The 23,126-nt window shown below is 40.1% G+C and overlaps 1 protein-coding gene across 1 annotated transcript in view; it reads left to right on the forward strand.

The window, feature by feature from the left end:
• The window catches only part of kcnk3a (potassium channel, subfamily K, member 3a), a 46,688-nt gene extending 24,015 nt beyond the window's left edge, over positions 1–22,673 (forward strand). The window contains exon 2 of the mRNA XM_085247621.1: positions 20,187–22,673. Coding sequence (XP_085103747.1) covers positions 20,187–21,112 — 926 coding nt within the window. The 3' untranslated portion in view covers positions 21,113–22,673. The remainder of the gene's footprint in view (positions 1–20,186) is intronic.
• The last annotated feature ends 453 nt before the right edge of the window (positions 22,674–23,126 follow it).

A 23,126-nucleotide genomic window follows, 5' to 3' on the forward strand; every position in this document is an offset into this window, starting at 1 on the left:
CTGCCCTTTGCAGATTTAAACACCTGAATTCAACCAGATGTAAACAGATGTTTCATGAGTTGTCCTGGCTGGTTTCCATTCTCAATACCGACAGTACACTGTTTATGCTGTCTTTATACTAGATGGCCACTGTGCACCAGTCACACACTGGCCTTTACTTTAAATCCATCACAGTACTGCAATCTGTTTATCCTTCACTAACCTGCAGAGGATTTTTATGCATCCTTATAATAACACAGTTAGTCTACCTCAATTTGTTTTGCAGCACATTTCACAATATGAAAAAGACATGTCACATGTTTACACCCAAGATCTGATTTAAAAACCTCAAGCTTTAAATTTCCAGTTTATCAAATACGAGTCCTCACCACCTCTTCTTCCTTTACTGCCCTGTCTTTCTTATCTTTCTCCATCTCTGAATGAATTTAGCTGTTTCTTTTCTCTCCCTGTGAAATACAGCTAGCAACACACTGTGCGACAATCTTCACACAAGCAGTTTGTGTGTTTGCTGATGTTTGTTAAACTGGTAGAAACGTTGCATTTGGAATTACCTGCCAGTTAAAAAATATTACTCCCTTTATCTTTGCAGCTCCTTTTTCTTGCAAGATACTGAAGTACCTGAAACATAACTTAAAGACATTTGCCGTTTTTCTGCTGTGGTGCCAAATAAATAAAAGGAAAGAAAGCGGGTCTAATGGTAATTAATTAATATTAATAATTTTAATTTGATTAAATTTGATCATCACTGCTAAGTGGTGAAATAAACATATTTACACAAGGCAGTAAAACATATGAATGCATTTATATGATCGCTCAGTGCAGTCTGTTTATTTCTAAACTCTAAACTGCATACACATTGACATTAAAAATTACTCAGTGTTCAGCTCTTTTGCTATTGGATGGATAGCTATTCTTGGTGATAAATAACAAAGACTTGGGAGTAAATTATGATTAAACATAAAAAATGTATCCATTTTCTGCATCACCATCTGAATGCAAATTCCAGTAACAGTACAAAGCACAGTTTGCACTGCTGTAACTTTACGTCTGTGCTTCATTTGGTGGTCGCTTTCAACTGATAAACTACACTCTGAACATAGCCTGCTTATGTGTTTTTAAAGTGCTATATAAATAATCTATGATGATGATGATGCTTAGGATCAGGTTGTTCAGCATAAATTATCCTGGTGATTTTACCACGTAAAACGACACTCAGCTTGTGACAATAAAATGTAGAATTTAGGCTCAACGTACCTCCCTAATGCTTTAATCTCACTTTGTTGACACACTTCTTCTGGATGGTCTGCTTAGACCTGGTAGGGTCTAGGCTCGTAATACACTCTTTTGCATTCGTATTAGATAACAGCGATGCATGACTTTGTCGCACTAATGATTAACAAAGTCGGCCTTGCAACAAAAAATATAGCTGTTTTAAACATGGATGGTGCTGTGAGATGAAATTCAGCCCAACAAGACTGATTTCACTATCTAGTGACATGAAGAAGTATTCAGATTTAGTTGAATATTGCTATCTTTCAACACCAATACAACTCAGGATGACAGAAATATTTTCTGTTCTCTTCAAAACATTTACAAATCCGTGCTGAAAATCTAAACATAAGACTATGGTATGACTAAGTATTGGTAACTTTTAGCATAAACTTGTTAGAGATCAAAAAGATCATCATAAAATGACTGAAGGACTTTATTAAGGTGAAAAATCATAGTTTGTGGCACAGTGAATACTCTCTTACAGTTTTAGATGCTGTGCTGTCATCGTTGGATAAAACAAACAGTTATAGTTGCATAGCAGATCAAACTAATTTTCTGTGATGGATTGAAATAGGAAAGAGGAACTGTTCTCGTGTGTGTAATGTTTAAATAATTCATTCATCAGCACTGGCTGTTTACTTTTTAATTCATTTTGTTCACATAATATATGCCCATTCTTGCTGTATCAGCCAAATATTTTATCAGCTGGACAGTTTGATTCTAATAAATATAAAGTGTAAACTGGAGTGAAAACTGGTTTTTGTTTAACGCACTGAGTTTGTTACATTATAAGAATATAAGTCAAGACAGGATTTAAACCAAAAGTGGTGTTTTCTTCAAACTAGGATTCACGATAAGTAGTATTGACTGCCTGATGTATGGTATCAGGCAAAACATATCAAATGAAACACATGAAGTCTGGAGTCCAGCTCTCCAAGTAGGTTATCATGAATGCCACGGAGCGATTTGCAGATATTATGTGATCCAGCAGATTGAGAGGGGGTGGGGCACCCTGTCTCTTTGCTCCAGCCATATGGGCTGCCCGAGGCAGCAGTTACCTCACCAAGGTGACAAAGAGACCTGACAGTGAAAACTGGATAGTCATTCTGTAGCAGTTTTCCAAAGTTACTACACTTGCAGGATTTGATTAGGAACATTTATTGACATGTGATGCATTAGTGTACATTTTGCAAAGGCAGGTCAGTTCAAAGGGCTGAACACCCTTCTTGTTATAAGACCAGAAAACCTGGACGAGCAGGGACACTCGAGTGTATAAAATGATTGAATAATAAAGAAAAAACAACCAGAGCTGCCCCATTAGCACACTGTCAGCCTGACTTGACTTGATATTGAAAACCTGTGATATTAAAAGGTACACCTAACCTCTAACACACACATTATATTTGCCTGTCATCTTTAACTTAACAAGAACAAGTATAAAGAAATGCAGTACAAGCTCAGAAAATCCAATAAACATGCTGCACTTGAAAAAGACATTTGTTGCTGATAAAGACTTTTGTGCTCCCACAATTTTTATTGTTTGGCTTTTCCAGTCATTTCAATCGAGGTATTGAATCCCTGCTGCGAATGACAGCATGACTCTCTTATGAAAAACCATTAAGCCAAATGCTTTTTGCTCTTTTGTTCAGATTTATCTGTCAGTTTTGCACAAGAAATATAAAATAATCACAAGATAAACAGAACAACATACTGTCTTTGCAGAGGCACACAAGGAATAGTTAATTCTTTTTAGGGTTCATATAACACCTTAATAAGATCCATTACATGATTTAATTGCCTCTGGTCATTAAGTCAGGTGCCAGCATTAGTCTTGTGCATCACATGACACGACATATGATAGTTTTACAATGTGGCAATGAGCCTGGTCGACGGCTCAGCCAGGATGTTGATGGGCAATTGTGTCTCCAGCCGTTGTCTGACGACCACACATGCTCCTATCTCTGCGAGAGTGCTGTGATGCACCCACACATTCTCTCATGTGGGCTTGTGTTTGGAAATGTCTTTATCAAATTCCATTTTAAAAATGCCTCTTGAACTGCTGAGATCATCAGAGGACAGCAAATGGAAACCTGCTTACCTCTGACAAGTTAGTTTAACACAGGAGTCCTTTTCTCAAACTGCACCTTGTAAGTCACAAGAATGAAAAGTCAGACTCTTTTGCCATTGAACTGTACTGAAAATTAAAATAAAACGCAGCTAATGTTTGTTCTGGTGCGTGCTTAATAAGGAAATCCTATAAGGTTGAGTCTGTTCAGCTGGATGTATGCTTTTCACTTGAATGAAAGATTTTTCTCCCAGTATAAACGCATCAGATGAACAGGATCAACTTTCTGGTAATTAAACTTTCTTTCCATCTGATATCGCTATTTATGTATATAGAGCGGCTTCTGAGTTGCACACATCATTGGGTGCCATTAAATTCTTGCAGAAGAAGTAAAGTTAACGACATGATGTGACTGTAGGGGCACCGGTTCTGTCTTAATCAATAAATCAAGCGTGTGGCATGGATATGTGTTTGGCATTTTTTCCTTGTGCCTATTAATCCTGTATCAAGCCCCCACACTACTGTTCTGGTCTTGGCTACTCGCATAAACTAAAAAAACCCCCCCAAAAAGCACACTTTGAGACTTGACTAATCAATAGTTATAAACAGTGTATGGTTTAGGCATTAAAACTACTTGGGAAAGCCCACTGTGCAGGGTGGACCCCGACTCTCACTCTGTGGTAGCTGGGATAGGCTCAAGCCACCCTGCATATGGATAACTGGAAGAGAATGGATGGAACTAGCTTCTGTTCAGTATTCTTGTAAATCATAATAATGGTTCTGGAAAGACGACAGAGAGGTGGCCTACATAACCAAAAAAGGTTCACAATCCTTTAAAAAAGCCACAGGTCGGGACTGGGTCCGATGAACATGGGCACAGTTTAAGTTGTTTACGTAGCGAGACACGTGTCATTGCACCTCCTCGTGTTTCTATGGCCTCTTATTTAGTTCTGAGTTTTTCCATATTATCTTTTTGCTTTGAGTAAATTGATCTTTCTGTGTTATGTTCCAGACCGCCCCCCTCTCCGTCTGTCAGTTTAGGACAGCATCTGCTCCCTTTGAACAACTGAACCAGTTGAACATGAGCCAGAGCGAGCACGCGTATATCACTGGAATCAGGTGACAGAGGCAGGTACAGGCTGTAAAGACAGAGCAAATACAAGACTGAATTAACAGCTGAGGGGTCAGAATAAATAGATACAGAAGAGGATAAAGGAAAGTCATAAATGCAGAGTAAATAAATGTGAAAGGGTAAGCAATAGTCATGGAAACATGATCGCAAGACAAACAGCAGCTATTTTCTAACAGGGCATTCAGCTGAATAAAATAATACTGCTGTTCAAATAAACATAAATCGAAAGAAAAGTCAAATCATAGCAGTCTTGTTATGTATTTTGTTTAACACGCTGGACTAGACAAAGCCCCTCCAGTGTGTCAGGATCAACAACCATACAGTGTTGCTCAGGTTCTGCGGTACATCTGCTGCTTTAGCTGTCATCGCACGTGACAAACACAAAACACTTTTGGAGTCCAAATGGATCAAAAGGCATTTCATAGTGTGTGGATTATAGCAGTCATCTCCTCATTCACACTTGACCTAGTTCCTAGCCTAGATGTAAGTGTGTCTGTGCTTTTTATATATTCCACAGAAAATTGTCCTCGTCATCCTCGCCATCGACACCTGTGAGTAAATGTACCAAACCTGTGATTCCCAATCTTATTTGCATGTCAGGACAGTATATTGAACTAAAGTTTGTATTTCTGACCTGATGCGACCGCTTTAGAGGGGGATTTGATTATTTCAAAATATTATACCTCAACTGTTTGTGCATTATTGGTAGGTGTACTAGCGAATCCAGCTCAACCATTGCAGGGGATGGTCTTTCTTAATTAATACTGTATGAGCTATACTTAATGGCTTATGCCAAAGATCCAGTTACACAGGTCTAAAGACCAATCAGTGCCTGCAGTTTGTATGGAAGATCCTGACATGTTTGCATACAGTTACCAACTACTTTGCAACCAGTTTTACTGAAGCGGCAGCCAGAAACCTCCAGCAACCAGCCGGGGGATACTAATTGTTTTCCTATTAAACGGTGGCTCCACTGGAGTTTCTAAAACCCTGTTCTTACCTAAAATTGTGCCTCCTTGTGTTTTTTGCTGTCCTTTTATTAAATCTTATTTAGTTAAATTACATATTTGTTTATTTCACTAAAGCATTCAAAAAGGTTATAATCACATATTACTCTTTTTAAACATTACTAATTCATTATTCATTACTTTTATCTTTCCGGCTAGCCAATTATCCACTGCTCTTACTGCCCACTGAAAGTCACACTCTTAATTGCTACATATAAATCTACTTTCCAAGCCTTGAATAAAGCCTAGTCCTAGACTGAAGAAAACTGATGAAGACTGCCATTGAGCTCTAGGATTCGGCTAAATCTATGCCCGGGAAACTGAGCCATAACACTGAGGCATACCTCTCAATGTAAAGCTATTTTTACAGTTCTAATTGATATTTTATCAAATGGGTCGAGCTTTTCGACATTCTTCACTTCCTGGCTATGACTCGGCCCAGACTCATTCAGCAGTCAGATCGTGTCATTATTGTGTAAATCTCTGCTTGTTTTGGCTTAATGCGTCATTATTACCGGCATCGATGCTTTGCACGACCCAGAGAATTTGTATCTATTCCCAAAAGAAACTCTTTGAAATTCATATTACACAACATATTCTCCCTTTCTTCTGATTTTTTCACTCTCCCTGCCCACACAGGCACACTTTTAAAGCAGATAGCCCAAGTGGAGCACTTGAAACAGATGCGTCTGTTATTTGAGTTGACCTCCTAAAAGCGTAGAAAAGAAATCCCAACTCGAGCTCCTACATTAGCCACGACTACAAATTAGAGACTTCCTCCCACCTAAATTAAGACTTGAATGCGTCTGTACTTCTTTAATAGCCCTTTTTAAATTCACAACAATGCTTCAGAGGACACGATACAGGATAAAGTCATAATCTGTCTTACTTTTAAGTGATATTTCTTAACCTTGAATTTCTTCACTTCCCGTCATATTTCATCCCTACTGTCCTCTTCTGTCCTCCTCTCCGCTCTTACCTCCGTGTTGTGTACAGTGTTAGTGTATGTGAACCCATTTAAATACAGCTGTGTTGTGAGATTTAAACAAGTCCATATCCACTGTGTATCAGGTACATAAATCACATGATTTTTTTAATTAGCTAAGCCTCCCAGAGATCTCACACTCTGCTTGGAATGCCTTGCTTACTGACCTCATGGAAAACTGTGGCCTGCCAAGGTTTCCTCTCATATCCCCTAAAAAGGAACCTAAGGAGTACGTTTGGAAATAGACGCTGATAGGGGTTTTTTTTTCACAGTGAAAGCAAAACATATGACTTGGATGTTTGGACACACACAGACACAGCCACAGTGCTTTCTATTGTGGACAAAGGCGATTTGGCAGATAGCGGATGCTGCGGCTGTATGGCATGATAGTGAAAGGGTTTTACTACGAGACAGGTATATTTGGGGCACTGGCAGCCGAGTCGCAGCTCTCACATCTGACGCCTGGTCGCTTTGGTCTGAACGCTTGTGTTTGGGCCTCAGCTGTGTGCTGGATGAAAGCACATGCTCCCAGGCCCACACAGGGGTAACCAAGTTAAAGTGAACCCAGACAGACGCTCTGCCAATGCGCTGTCTCCTCTGGCGTTACATCAGATTGCCTGTGATGAATACATCCCGCATCACCCACTTTTTCTCGCTCGCTCTCAGCGGCTGGACAGGCTCCTTGTTCACTGTTGAAGCATGTAATGACAGCCTGATTGAAGAGATTATTCTCACCATTTCACAGTCAGCTGACAGCATCATCTGAATAATGTAGAAGCTGACAAATCTGACATCATTATCAGTATGTCAAAGTACAGCCTTGCAAAGAAATCTCAGTTAAAAGGCCAGTTCATTATGTTGTTGGGTGTTCTGAGATCTGACGCTACTACCAGTCAAAAAAGGCTATGATTTTTACAGCAATGGGGAACTATCGTCACCCGGGCAGGCGGGTGAGCATTAACTCAAGAACAAGGTGACATAGGAATTTCAAGTTAATGCCATAGGTGCACCAACAAGTAATCTTGGATGTTTTCAAATCTCAGTGACCCTGACTTCAAGATCAGAGGTCCAGTATTCTGAAAATCTTGACTTGAGGCCAGGGCAACGTAGGATTTTGAAACTGATACCATAAGTGTGTCTGCTAGGAAGCTGAGGGGTTCCAGTGGCTATCGCCAGTATTTTAATTTATTAGCTAGAGAAATACACTTGTTCATTCACACACTGACGGCAGTGATTTACACGACTAGTCATGTGTTGTACTGTACAAAGGAGCCAGGGACTCTATAGCTGCCAGTCAAAACTGTTATTTCCTGCTCTGCCTCTCCCATTTGCAGGATAGTGTTGGTTTTTTTTTTTGTTTTGTTTTTATAGGCACCTTTTTAAGCTCTCTTCATTGAGCATGTCCAGACAAATAACACCTGTTGATATGTTTTGGCTTGAGTTAAGGTTTATTTAAGGTTTAATGGGAACCCATCTATCGTCTGATGACTTTGCCTTGAGATGACAAACAGTGTTTTGAGGCTGTGGCCAGCAGATATCAGGGCCAAGACTTCATGTTCTCAGTTTACAAATTTTAAAAAGCTAATTAAAAACAAACAAACATTGAATTACTTTATTATTATTAATTAATTTTTTTAAACCAAGATTTCATTAATACAATTTTTAAACCAATAAATAAAGTGAAAAATGAAAATGTTGCATTTTTAGTTCTATAATTTCTTAAATACAAATGAAAAAGAAAAGTTTAATTACCAAAAAAATAACAAACGTTAGTACAGATTTAAATTATACAGTTGTTCATGATGTCGATTTGAGCTCAAAAATGTCTCTTTTTATAGTAAAATTTAGCGACCCCTAATTTAAGCTAACTAGTATTGAAAGCAAAGGAAATGTTTGTGGTCATTGGTAAAAAGAAACATTGAAAGAAATGATGTCACCACCCAATTCTCGTTGGGTTCTCATTGGCTCTGCTTTGCGAGTGACCATGATTGCTAAGCGGCATATCAAAGACTACGTTTGCGCAAATTAATTTCATGTTGTGTGGTCAAATGTTTGTGCATGTTGAATGTTTTTCCCCTTTTTTGTTGTGGTCAGTGCAGTACTCCTGACATTACTTTGATTTTTTCTTTAATATGACCTAAAATACACTGCCTCGTAATTATCATTGAACAATAAAAAACTTTAGACCACACATCAGCACAAATCCCTGTCCTAATGAGGACACACATACTGTATGATCTTTCTCTTAGTATTTAGGTATGAACACAAAGCTGACAACACAAGGCAAAGATGAAAACCAAGAGAGAGATACTTTAAAGTGATTGCCTAAGGGAGTCTACTTTAGGAACATGAACAAATAGAAATGGAGGATGCAGCCAGACTTCTCATCACTGACTTTGTTACCTGTTGAAGTTCAAGGTCTGGCTCCCGGGCTGGGGTCGGTATTCACTCAGCTTTAATATCACTCCAGGTTCTTGGCTAGCCTACAGCCAGCATGCTGTGCAGGTGCTTGCAAAGAGCTGAAGTTGTGTTAGCAGCATAAAGCAGTTGTTTCTGTCCTGGATGCAGTTTGCACTTTACCATCATGCTCTCTTCCTTTTGTGCAATAAATTAAAAGCATTGTCCATATCCACGTTGTAGACCGAACCACTATCCAGTTCCCAGTTCCCGTCTCTTGCGACTCCTGACTTAACACTGCGTGCATTAAATCAATATTGTTTGTGTGGAATACTACTTTTAAGTACTTGAGTTCAGCATTTAACTGTTGCTGTCATTATCTTTGGACAAGAGGGTTGAGATAATCAGCTGAAGCCAGTGCTAAAACCCTAGGTTGGTTAGCAAGATGGGTCTCTCATATAAATTGGGATGCTTTTTGGTCAAGATAAAGCACCCTAAAAAGCAAATATAGCCTTTTTGGAAAGACTGAACAGGTGATTTGGTTGACAATTAGTCCAATTATTAAATGCTTGACAAGTGAGAGATGTATGTGTCTGAGACGCCAATTTCACTGCAATTGTAACCCAACGCTCAGAATATCTGCTCCATTGTCTGTTTTACCAACACTCTCACTTGCAATTTGTCACATAGGGATGCCTGGTCAGAAACTCTTTTTTGTCACCCTTTAAAACTTGACCCATGAAATTGCAAGAGAATTCCCTTTAACAAACAAACAAACAAACAAACAAACCAATCATCAGGCATTTTTGTTTTTCAGGAAAAGTAAGTCCCACTGATAATGTAGAGGTCAAAAATCTAAGACATATGACACATGTGACACATTCACAATAACACTACTCGAAGCATTAATATCTGACAGCTATGGCTGCTGATCAAAGATTGGTATGTGAAACAATAATTTGCTAAATTAACATCAAGAAGTTTTTCAGAGGGTTTGAAGCAAATGATTAACACCATAAACCCATCAGGAGTTCATGAATCTTACTTGATTCATGATCTCAGTAAACATTTTCCTTCTGGACTCTTTATCGTCAGAGGAGCCACCACTGAAGGCTATTAATACAATTAATGCAGGTTTTCTTCAGACCTTCTCTAAAGTCACTAGTCACTTTATTAGGTGCTCAACTGCTTGATAACATGAATATTCAATCAGCTGAACACATGGCAGCAAATTAATGCATTTATGTATGTTCAAATAGATCATCAAAGGTGATAAGGAGACTGTAATATGGCATAGTTGTTGGTGCCAGATGAATGGTCTGAGTATTTCTATTGGGATTTTCCCCACACAACCCTATTTTCTCCTAACTGTCTAAAAAGGAGAAAATATCCAGTGAGGAGCAGTTCTCTGGGTGAAAATGCCTTGTTGATGTCAGATGACAGAGGCTGATAACCAGACTGGTTCAAGCTGTTAGGAAGAAGATGGTAATTGGAATAACTACTTATTAAACCAAAGTATGCAGAAGAGCATGTCTGAATGTACCTGTTTAACCCTGAAGTTGCTGTTGTCTACTAAAAACAGGTAACTGAGGCTACGACTCATCAAAATTGGACAACAGAAAACAGAAAAAAACATTCTGAAAACATTTCTGCTTTGACATTTGGATGGTAGGGTAAAAATTTGGTGTAAACAACATGAAAGCACAGTTCAGGCTGCTGCTGGTGGTATAATGATGTCAAGGATATTTTCTTGCCACACTTTGTACCATAGTACCAGCCAAACATCATTTTAACAGAATATTAGTCTTGTTGGTGACCATGTCCTTCCCGTGACCATGGCCACAGTGTACTCATCTTCTGGAATAAGGCACCATGTCACAAACACATTAGGTGAACATGACATTGAGTTCACTGTACTCAAATTGCCTTTATGGTCACCAGATCTCAATCCAATGGAGCACTTTTGGGATATGGAATGGGGTTAGGATTGGGACGATCAGGAAACGAATCTGTGTAATGCTATCGTGTCGTCCTTCTTGAGTCTGTGCTACAAAGAATTAAGACAGTTCTGACAGCAAAAGGCGGTTCAACTCAGTAATAGCTAGGTGTACATGATGTGTATAGCGTATATAATTTACTGTATGGGAGGAACAAATGGAATCTTAGAAACTGCGTCCACTTCACATCTTTATCTTGGCAATCAGGTTGGAGCTTAGAGGTGAATTTCTCCTCATTTTGTATAAAATTAAACATTTTCAGCATATGAGAACTCTAATTTTTCAGGTCACTGGAGTTACTTGAAGTCATCAACATGCCTGAATGTATTTCTTTGAAATCCATAACTCATTTCAAATAAATCAAGCAAGCGTGTTTCTGTTTTCCCAGTTCGTGATTACACTCACTCACTCACTGTAAATATTCCACTAAAACTGGTCTTAGAATTCCTGCCTTTCACACACACACGGACATTACGCAGCAGCTGTCAGCAAGGCCTTGTGGGTCAAAAGCCAAACGGAGTACTGGAGGGAGGTGGGAGGACCAGTGCTGAGCTGGAGTGCTTGTACTGTATAAACAATCGTGAGGTCGTCTGGAGTTTGAAGTGTCTGTGAATGACAATTAATGGGGGGGCTTTAGGTCCACATTTTAGATAAGAGTGGAATTGTATTTGTGGGAAATACAATGTCATAATGGCCTTTTAATGTGCCATCTTTAGGTGTTATTCTTCGAAAAGTTTGATGCTTACAAGTGGAGAAGACTTACAGTTTGTTGGGTCATACAATGATGTCTTTGGCCAGAGTCAACGAGAGATGAAAGCGGGCTGCGGGGAAGGCAAGCAGATTGGGCTGCTGCTCAAATACAGTCTGTACCAAGAGGATGACATGATGATGATGTGTTTATTTGCACACTTGTACAGAACATTCCCCAATCTGCTCAGCATTTCAGGGATGGTGTAAACGCAGATAAGGGTGACGTCACGCTGGGATGCCTCCTCTGGCCACCTGTACATTGAAGAACTAGGATGGCCATATACGGCTGAATATTGTGATTGTGTCCAACACCTCAGAGCACACTTCAGCTTTGCAGAAGGAATTTGTTTACAGATCACGACCGCATTACACACTGACAGCCATTCCCTCTCAGCGCAAATTATTACAACTCTTCTAGGTATGCTGCTTCAGTAGGTCTATAGAAACAGGTGGTTTTTGTATGCACATCCAAAGCTTTTTGCAGTTTTTTCCACTCATTCACTTTTGGGTAGTTCAACACATAGCTAGATAAGAGGCACTTCCTCCCCCCAGGACTCATGGGCTGGGTGTCAAACTACTCAGCCTTTTATGGTGCAACATGACACACGAGATAGGCGGGGCTAGAGTAATGCAAGGCATGTCAGGATATCATACTTGTAGCTAGCCCTCTGAGCATCTGCTGTGTTTAGCATGTTAGTCTATATATTTACAGCATGTTTCAAACTCCTTCCAAAATGCGCATCTTGTATAAATACTGTAAGGCTTTGGTGTTACACTGTAAGTGTTTCCTCTCAGCCTCTTGTTCCCCCAAAAAATTAATTAAAAAAATATTTAATTTTGACTACAGTTATATAACCACACCTCATCTTTAAGAAGTAATTTTGGAAACCCTAGTAATCATTTTTCTTTTGGGAGGTGAAACAGAACCGAGATGACAGAAGACGATCTTAAAAGGGATCGTGTTGGCAGAATCTGACCGATCACAAACATGGGCGGGTCTGTTGGTAGCAGAGCAGCTAAATTTCACAAATGATTTTAAATTAGAGAAATATAATAGTAAAAAATATGAAAAAGTTAAACATACATACCGCTGCTGCAGCCAGATCAGCAGTTTTTATTATTTTACCTGCAGCCGCGCTAGAGTTTCATAACCTGAGAGTAATGAATAAATATAAAAGACAGAATTTAGGCTTAAGGTAAATGCAAATTCAATACAAGGCTCAAAAGCACAAATCGCTGCTTTAGGATCATGTGTTTATACTTGTACAACACAACAAATTGTTGTAAAACTGTTTGGAACCAACAAGAAAAAAACAACAACAATAATAAAGTTGCTTCTAATAACTTATATTTATTACTGAACCTGTTCTGGGAAGCACAAAGACTTTTAGATGCCCTTGATGGGTCTTTCAGGATCAGTGATGCCATTTTCCAGAGACCTGATTGCTCAGTAGGCAGTGATTTCATACCTGCTGATTTCTAATCGAGAGGGTGACCGCATCTAGAGCAGATTAGGTCTGCAGCATAAGTTACTATGACAATATACCCTGGCAGGAAGTGAACTGCTGTTGTAATACTAAAAATTGGATAGACAGAAATCATGCATCGTAGCGCGGGCCTCTGTGTACTCACAGTCTGTGAATGACATCGTCTTTTACATGACAGACATTAATGTTTTATTTTGGTTTCTGACCTTTGTTTATTTATTGTTACATATTTTACTAAATAGTTGTTTTAAATTTTATTTAAGTAAGATTTTTCTAACTTTTTAGATAACAATCTTTTATGCCACACAGTAAATAGGATAATATGCTAATTTTGTCAAAATATTAGCTTAAAATCTGAAATAATTCTCATCACACTTATTAAATAGACCATTCAAATGCTGCACATGCCTCTAGAACACCTTAACATGCTACCCAGCAAACAGCATTGTTTCCTCACACTGAGAGCTTCTAATTTATTCAGTAATACAAAGAAAAGAAAACCAAACCCTCCAATCATTTCACCTTTGTCCCTCAGTCTTGTGTGAAACCATACACACACATACACAGAGAGAGACTGATGAGTGCACTACCAAGTTTGGTGCTGCCTGGGCTTCAGGATGCAGAGATGTTTAAGGACGTTATCAGTTGCCTACCCTAGAGAGTGTAGTGCTGCCACCAGCATCTAAGTTACAGACTCCATATCCTGAGATTTTGGATCTTTTTACATATATGGTCGCATATTGTGAATACACGTTACCTCTGTGGTGTATGCTGTGGATTAGTTGCATGCAGCCTATCCTTACAAATTACTGACAAAGAGCCCCTGATAAATGCACCACCTCTTTGAGAATCCCTTCCCATTAGGTGAGCTGATGAATAGGTTGTGCTCCTCGTCTTGCTGGCGAGAACAAATTGTGCCTGGTAATCAATGAAAATTTAATTGAGTGACAGAGAACTGGAGCCCTGGGAGCTGCATTTATGCCATTCTTTGATATATTTTCAAAGCCCGTTTTGCCCCTGCCTAATTAATCAGCGTAATGAAGACTTTAGATGCAGTTGGGAAAGCGGTTAATGTTTTGTTTAAGGAGCAGGAAGGAACTGTATACACTGAATTGTTATCTGTAAAGGCAAACTAGAGTCATAAATGAGATATGACAACCAGCACCAGTTTTGTATTTGCATTGCTACAGATGAGCAGTGTTGGAAGGTATCAAACATTTAATTTGGAAAATCTGATCGAGGGTTAATATGGCACAGCACTGAATAAAGCTGTGCTCCCATCTGCTAAAGTGAATACGGATTAAAAACTGTGAATTGAATTACAGGGTAAAAAAAAGCCCAAAAGTATTACAGGCCAGGATTGAAATCTTGAAATGAAACCTCCAAATTACAAAATGTTGGCAAGGCTATCACAGGGGAATATTTCTCTCTGCAGAATGATTTGTTTTGCAGCACTTAAATTAGCACTATCCTGTTGCTAGAGGCATTAGCTTAAGCGACTGGCTGTAAATCCTGATTCTGCAATCAGAGGCAGCAGCGAGGAGGGTCTGAGTGTATGGTGCACCTGTGTTCTGCTGAAATTCATTAGCCTCCCATGCCAAATAAGTATTTAGAAAACTCTTATCTCCTTCCACAGTTATGCAATTTTCAGATTTTCTTTCACATGATAATTACAGGAATTGGGTTACGAGACAATCAGCCTCGGGATACGGCAAAAACCTTCAGTGCTGGTTTTCTATCATGCAACAATCCCAACACAAATTGAGAATCTGAGATAATTTTAGCGGGGGATTAGTGTCCCACCTCCCCCATGATCAATCCATCAAATATGCATAAACATTTGTGGCAATATCTTCATGACGACACTGCCAATTTGGTAAATGGCCTGTATTTGTATAGCGCTTTACTATCCCTAAGGACCCCAAAGCGCTTTACACATTCTGTCATCCACCCATTCACACACACATTCACACACTGGTGATGGCAAGCTACATTGTAGCCACAGCTGCCCTGGGGCGCACTGACAGAGGCGAATATGAAACTAGATCTTTTCTGGATTAATACTTCAGTTTCAGACAGTCAGGGGTTGTTCAAACAAAACCTCTTTATCTTCTATTGCTTTGTGACGGATGAGGCTGCACCTTTCCTCTGCCAGTCACTATAATCCATGCAAACAGAGCGAACAGCCCTTCTGCCTTCCCCTGCATTCCAGCACAAGCTGTGGAGACATCCTGTCTCATGATAACTTTGTCACTGTTTGGGGGCCTTTTCGAAGATGATTTTGTCATGTGCGACTCTTCACTCTCTCACATGGTGATAGGACTGCTAGCGTTGTTGCCTCCAGCTCCCGTGTGCGCCGGTGACGAGTGCCACTGTCACTCTGGTCATCCTCCTGTCTCGACAGGCCACATGCTCTTTGTGACAGCTCCAAACAGGCCTACAGCTCAACTTCTGTGCTCACCTGAGCATACACTGCCCTGCTTACTCCATGATGAATGATTAATCAGTGCATTTATTTATTTTTACTTACAGGTAAAAATCTTAAAAATCTTTCCCAATTTAAATTTGGCCATTCCTTTCACCGTCATCTCCCTAATGAGTTCTGCAGCATGTTCCAGTACTCCTATTTTTAGATCCCATCTTTTGGGAGTCCCAAATGTGACTGCTGCACGTGCATATTTGCGATATGTACGTCTATTATGTCAAAACAACAACCCTTCAACTGAAATTATATTTTGAGGAAAAAGAAAGAAGTCACATGGAGCCAAATGTTGTGAGCTAGTTGGATGGTGAGAAACCTACCCTACTCAGAATGCAGAAGTCAAGGAAGAATTTTAAGTGTAGAATATTTAAAATAACAAAAACTAAAAGCACGCAATGCTAACTGCCAGTCTACAGTAATAACATGTCCACAGGCATCACCGTCTTAAACGAAATGCTCAAGAAGCCATCGTAACAATGACTTTCTTGTCACTTTCCGCACTATTATTGCCTTTAACTGGATTTCCCAGTCCATTTTGCCACTTCCTCCTTGTTCCATTGGGGCTCCACCCTGGTGAGTCTCTGTGATGTATCGATCCCACTGTGCCAACTGCTACGCTGGACTCCTTTTATATTGGGTGACTGAGCAGGTGTAGGTCATTCGTTGAATTATGGAGATGCAGGTTGGAAGTAGTACAATTTCTTTTAATAAAAGCATGCAAATAAAAGAATAAGATAACCTTTATTCGTTCCACATGTGGGAAATTTGTTGTGTCGCAGCAGAAAGTGGACAGTGCAAAGACACAGTAGCAAAAATTAAGAAAAACACTGGAATAGGATAAGATAATAAGAATAAACAGAACAGAATAAAATACAACATTGTCAGAAAAAGACAACTGCGCTTAGGTTTTACTGCACATGTGTGGATGCGTGTATACAAAATATAAATAATCAAAATCAATATTAACGAAACCCACAACATAACATCACAGACAAGATAAAATATTAAAGTTCCTTCCACACTATGACAACACTCCTGACTTTTTCAGTGTGCTGTGAGTGACCACATAGTGACACGATGGCACAAGGCACAGCTAAGGTCATTCACGGCATATGGATGATACAAAACGCACATTCACAGTCTCACCTACAGGGATGCATTTTACCCTGCACAACCCTATCAATGTAAAAACAACAAACACGCTCCTGGTCAAAGCTGTGACCTGATGGCGCCTTCGCCAGGCTTGGACATTCCAGACTTTTCCACTGAAGACTGATGGTTGGTTAGTTTGTTGAAATCACATATGCACATGTGCTATGCTGCAGCACCTCAAAGAGGCTAGTGGCCACATTTAAATCAGGAATTATTTTTTATTTTTATGGGGAGAGCCACAAAACCCTGTGTGTCGCTAACACTTTAGAGAAAGAAACACACTCAGGGATTTCACCCCAACATCTTTTCTTGCACTGTGACTAATTATGTTAACTTTCAATGACTTCTTCTTCTTTTCTTCTCTACTAGCAGTGTGCGGGGCCTGAGGGGACAGTAATAAATAATTTCAAATGCAGAAGTAAGTTTGAGCTGCACCTTCTGAAATGAAAGTAATAATGAAAATTTTCCTTAGAAGGTTATGACTTTAATATATATGCATAAAAAGTAACACTGAGATGGAAGTTCGGAGGGATGGACTGACCATATGCATTTCTGATTAGCAGCATTTGTTGGAGAAAAAGCAAGTCAGTTATTATAATAATGACTGATTACAAAACTGTACAAACGTCTCATTTCATTACATTTTGATAGGAAGATGAGCCCGGGGATCGAACCGGCGACCTTCCGGTTACAGATACGCTTCCCAACCCCCTGAGCCACGGTTGCCCCTTTGTCAAAATTATCCCATACTACTTCAATAATGTTGAGGTCTGTGCTTTGGGGAGGCCAATCCATGACTGATAGTGTTACGTTGTGTGTGTTTTTTGTCCAGGGATCCTTTCACGGCACTGGCAGTGTGTTTGGGTTCATTACCATTTGACAAATGAAGCCATTACCAATCAGATGTTTTCCACACAGTGCTGCATGGTGGATCAAAATCTGACAGTACTTTTCCGTGTTCATAATTTCAGAAATTTTCACATATGTCCAACACCACCAGCTGAAATGCAGCCAAAAATCCAAGACAAACTTCCACCGTATTTTAAAGATGGCTGTAGACCCTCACTGTTGTATCCTCCTTCATTGTTAACTAGAACTTTCACATTTCGTTTCATCACTACATAAGAAATGTTGCCACAGATTTTCAGTCCAGTTCTCTTGTATTTTGTCGGGTCTCTGCTGGACTTTTTCCTATTTATTCATAAGGTCCTAATTTTTAGATACTGTTCATCTGTTGTCAATAGTTTTTTGGGCCTCCCACTTTCACTGCCACGTCACTTTTCCAGTTTCCTCTGATTTCTAAGGACACATTGCACAGCAAGTGTGCCAAGTTTAGCTAGAAGCTCCCCAGCTCTTTGGGAATCACCCAAGGGGATTCCCAAAGAGCCGGGGAATCAGCTGGGTTATTGTTGTCATTTTTCATAGATTCAGCTAAAGCAATGGGAACAAATTGTGTTTTTACAGGTACAAAGATTGGGCTGAAAATGTAAAAAAAGAAAAAAAAGGAGCCAGTGTGCAAAGAAAAACTTTGAAAGACTTGACAGGAAAGCCTGGCTTCATGGAAGCAAAGTGTAAAGAAATTAAAGCTGACTCAAGACTTTTGAACAGTATATTGTAAGAACTGAATACAGCATGCAGGACGAGGTATAGCAGTAAGGTTGAAACATGTTAGTGAAAAGAAAGATTTAAATATCCTCAAAGGAATGGAGCGTGACTGGAACAGAGAGTTAACAACTTACGTTGTGTCCTTTAAATGGTTAATAAAACAGCAACCAGTTTGCTTAGTTAGCTCTGTAATCGCTTACAGAAAGCAAGAGAAAAATGGTTCTAATAGGTAACATTACAAACTTAGTTTTTAAAAGATTAACATTATAGACGGCTGAAATAGAGAGCTAAATGTACTGAATAAATAGCTGGCCAGATAACATGGATAAACAGCTAAAAGTGCTGATTAAATGTTTAAAATCGTTAATTCAAATTATTAAACTGTTTAAGCAGTTTGCTAGAAGTAATGGCTGAAAGCAAATAACAGTCACGGAGAACAGCTGGAAAAATTATTGCAGGCCTAATGGATAAACTGTTGAAAGACCTAAAAGTAAATTATTTAACCATCCCAACCAATAAGTGATGGAATAATAGTACGTGTGCTGCACCAGGAATGCTAATTTTATTCAAGTTTAAAAGCACTCCCGTGCAGATATTAAGCTCAACCTAAGGTCATCATTTGTCCCGAGACTCAGTCTCTTACTTAGAAAAGACTGCAGTCAGAGGTAATTTCTCTGTCTTTGGAAAATGTGATAAATGTCTTTGTGGGGATGAGATTAAAAATAGGCAAAGCCACAAAGAAGCAAGATGTCCTCGCACTCGGAGAACAGGTCAGGTTTTTCCTTCTACTGAGAGATCCATCAGTCGTAATGACTCTCATTTTGGCGGCACAACTGGGAAAGCTTTAAACATATTTGGCACCAGACAGACAGATGGTTCAAACGCACGGATCAGCACGGCAAAAGAACCAGAGCCAGAAGAATTAAATCAACCCAGGAGTAATTACATTCAACTATTGGTCAGACCGTTCCACTTCCCCAGCCTGTTGTTATCGGGGACGTCATCTTTCCGTCCCGGCGCGCAACAGGTCCTCGTATTGGGAACATATTTCACGCTGTAATGATGTTGCTTGCGAGGGAGTCATATCCTGCTGGGCAATAATAATGAGAAGATGATGTTATGACACAAAAGGCTGACAATTAACCTGAAAATACATCCTGAAATTTGGGAGCTCCATGCTCTGTATCTTTACAAAATCTCTGAGTCAGGCCATAAAGTAGGAGGTAGTGTGTGCTTGCAGGTCATTTCAGTGAGTACACATCTCCCTGACAGTATGTTTTTACAGTAAGTGGTTTATCAGCTGCTCTCTGTTTTATGGGGGATAAATTACAGGAAAATTTTCTCCCACTTTTTGATATATTTTGTGCCATAGATACTTTTTTGGGGGGCTTTGACTGTTAACGGCCACAATGCTAACGAGTTTCTATACCATGTGGGGCAAAAAGTGGTGTTATAGAAACAAACAAAAAGGCCGGTATGTTCACACTACCCTACGGTGTCCTGTTTATTTGATCTGGAAAATGTTGAGTCCTAATTAGGTGCAAATGTACTCATTAGTTGAAGCCACTCTGCGGACACCGATTGTCAATGAATTATTCAAGCTCTCTCTCTCTCCTGTACACGACATCAATACTCGGCTCTTCCCGCCACACCGCTGTGCATTCTCATCTCCAATTGCATACTGCCGCTGTGAAATGAAGGGTTTTTGAATTCATCAGAAGAGCTGCTCAGAGAATACAAATCATTCATATCTTTCCTGCCTCCAGCCTTCTCTTCTCAGACCCCTGTCCTCTGCACTGCAGATTTAATTAGTTCTGCCCCAGTAACCCTGCTTCTTTCTCCCTTCTTCCCTCAGGTTATGGCCATGCAGCCCCGAGCACAGATGGAGGGAAGATGTTCTGCATGCTTTACGCCCTCCTGGGCATCCCTCTCACCTTGGTCATGTTCCAGAGCGTGGGTGAGCGGATCAACACCTTTGTCAGGTACCTGCTCCACCGCCTGAAGAAGTGCCTTGGAATGAGGCGCACTGAGGTCTCCATGGTCAACATGGTGACCATCGGTTTCATATCCTGCATGAGCACGTTATGTGTGGGCGCAGTGGCATTCTCCCACTTTGAGGGGTGGAGTTTCTTTCACGCCTTCTACTACTGCTTCATCACGCTCACTACCATCGGCTTTGGGGACTATGTGGCGCTGCAGAATGAGCACGCTCTGCAGAAGAAGCCGCAGTACGTGGCCTTCAGCTTCATCTACATCTTGACAGGTCTGGCCGTGATTGGAGCGTTCCTCAACTTAGCAGTGCTGCGCTTCATGACCATGAACGCCGAGGACGAGAAGAGGGATGCTGAACAGAGGGCTCTACTGGCACATAACGGTCAGGCAGGCGGACACATCAACTGCTCCGTAGATCCGGCCTCTCCTTCTTCCACGCATTCTGGGTTTGTCGGCGGAGGGAGTGCGATCGGAGGAAGCGGGGGAGGCGGAGCGGCAAGCCGGGGTCTGCGTAACGTTTACGCTGAGGTGCTTCATTTCCAGTCCATGTGCTCCTGTCTTTGGTACAAAAGTAGAGAGAAGCTGCAGTACTCCATACCTATGATCATCCCCCGCGACCTCTCCACTTCAGACACCTACATGGAGCAGGGAGAGGCTTTTTCCAATCCCCTTCACTCTAACGGCTGTGTATGCTGTCTGCAGCGCCACTCGGGCATCAGCTCAGTGTCCACGGGGTTGCACAGCATCAACACCTACAGAAGACTCAATAAACGCAGATGTTCCATCTAGAAACCCAGAGGACTTTGTGCATTTAGATGAAGTCCCACTTGAAGTGAGGGAGAGCCCTCCTACTGTGGTGCGAGATTAGTTGTGGACACCAAGGGAACTCTATTTGCATCCTGAAGAGATGTTGGACTCTAGACGTTTGCCTCTTTCTGGCACTGAAGAGGATGCATCCTTCAGACTCCAGCCATGTATTTAACTTCCATTAATTAAGCACAAACCATTTAGCGCTAACATTGTTACTGATGTTACAGAGAAATGACGCTAATGGTTGTTTTAGAAGCATTCGTTACACAACTATTGCTGTTAGAAGACAGGGGGAAAAAACCACGTGCATCTCTCTGCACCTCTGAATATTGAGTATCTTAATATTGAACTCAGTATTTTCTGTGCTCATGAGGCGGAACTTTGTTTGAATATGAAAAGGGACAAAATACACTGTGAGACACACTTAAGTAGGGTGTACTAACTGTATAAAATCCCTGCCAAGATATATTTTATTGAAACAAAAAACAACTTAAATCCACATTTTCCAAAATAAATCTTTGGTTGTAAGGAGTATGGTCACTTCAGTGAAATTAAAGCTTGTATATATTTGGACACTAGTAGGTGTTATTGAGGGAAAACCTATTTTTTCAGTGAACGTTTAAAAGATAATTGATCTCAGTGTCTCCTGTGTGTCTACAGTTCAAGTTTAAACCAAACTTTCTGCTCTGCTAACTACTTTATTTTCTCCATCCATGAGATTAAACCACCGTGTAGGTGCTTAAATGACTGAGAATGATTGAGCAGGTTTGCTGAAGAACATTTTGGGGATCAAACCTGCGACAGTGTCTTCAACCACTAAGGCCTCCCTGACAGCCCATTCAGACTTCACTGCAAAGCGCTGTGAATTTCTTTTGCAAAGTTTCTTCGTGTGCATCAAACTATCTTATGTACATGTTGCTTGTCATATGTTTTCATATAGAACAACTGTATTCCCATAGTCTAAATCAGAGCATGCAAGCTCACTTACGTGTAGTGGAAAGGCATTACTCAGTGCTGCACCTTAGAGGACTGTCGTACACGCTTTCATACACTGGAGAACCATTTTTTTAATGGAGTCACATTATGTTGGCGATACATCCCAATTAACTCCTCCCACTTTACTACACAGAAATGTTGAATTCAGTACCGATGGCTGAGAATATCAGGCGTCCACCTCACTTACTGATGGCCTCACAGTTTGCACCTCATGCACTTATGGAGTCTTTGCTCCAGCCCCGTCTAAACGCACTTGGCTCAGCTAGCTGAGGCCTTTATGCAGTGCTCACTTTTGCTTCAGTCCTCTCTGAAAGAGTTTTCTTACATAATCTTTAGCTTATCATATTTTAGTTTAGTAGTTTTACTTTACAGAGTGTCACATTTCATCCTTTTTTTGTACTGGAATGTTCTCATTAACTGCAATATGCCTGTTAACATTGTTCAGCATCTCTTTTGAACCGAGTGATGAACAGTCAGCTTTGTGTGTTACTATACATTAACATTATGTTTTTTCTTTAACTATAATAAAACATGATTTAATTAACATGGCTCTCATTTATTACTCTTGGACAGTGTCTTAAATTTGATCTTGATGCTTTTGGTGTATTATTTTAATTTTTAATCATGATATTGGTGTCGATCCAATACCAAGTAAATACAGCTAGTAGTGTTGATACCAGTACTGATACCTTTAACCTATAAAGGCAGCTTATATATGGGAGAGCAGTGTCTCGTGATTTTTGAGATGAATCATCATCACTTGAAAATTCTGCTAACACATTTCAATTACCAATAAATCCACACAACAAAACATACTTTCCAGCTTTACATTTATTTTGAAAATACATGTAACGCAATTTTTTTGTGTACAGCAGTAGAGGTATATTTTTTCATTGTATGGACTACACAGTCGCATCATCTCCATTCACTCCAATGAACCTTTTTCTATTTTTTGTTGCAGTAATGGCGGATCATGGAGCCTCATAATAGTTCAAAT

Source organism: Mchenga conophoros, linkage group LG15 (assembly GCF_057382185.1).
Source record: "Mchenga conophoros isolate Kocher_MC1m ecotype Shallow Benthic linkage group LG15, M_conophoros_male_GT1.1, whole genome shotgun sequence".
Taxonomy (NCBI): domain Eukaryota; kingdom Metazoa; phylum Chordata; class Actinopteri; order Cichliformes; family Cichlidae; genus Mchenga; species Mchenga conophoros.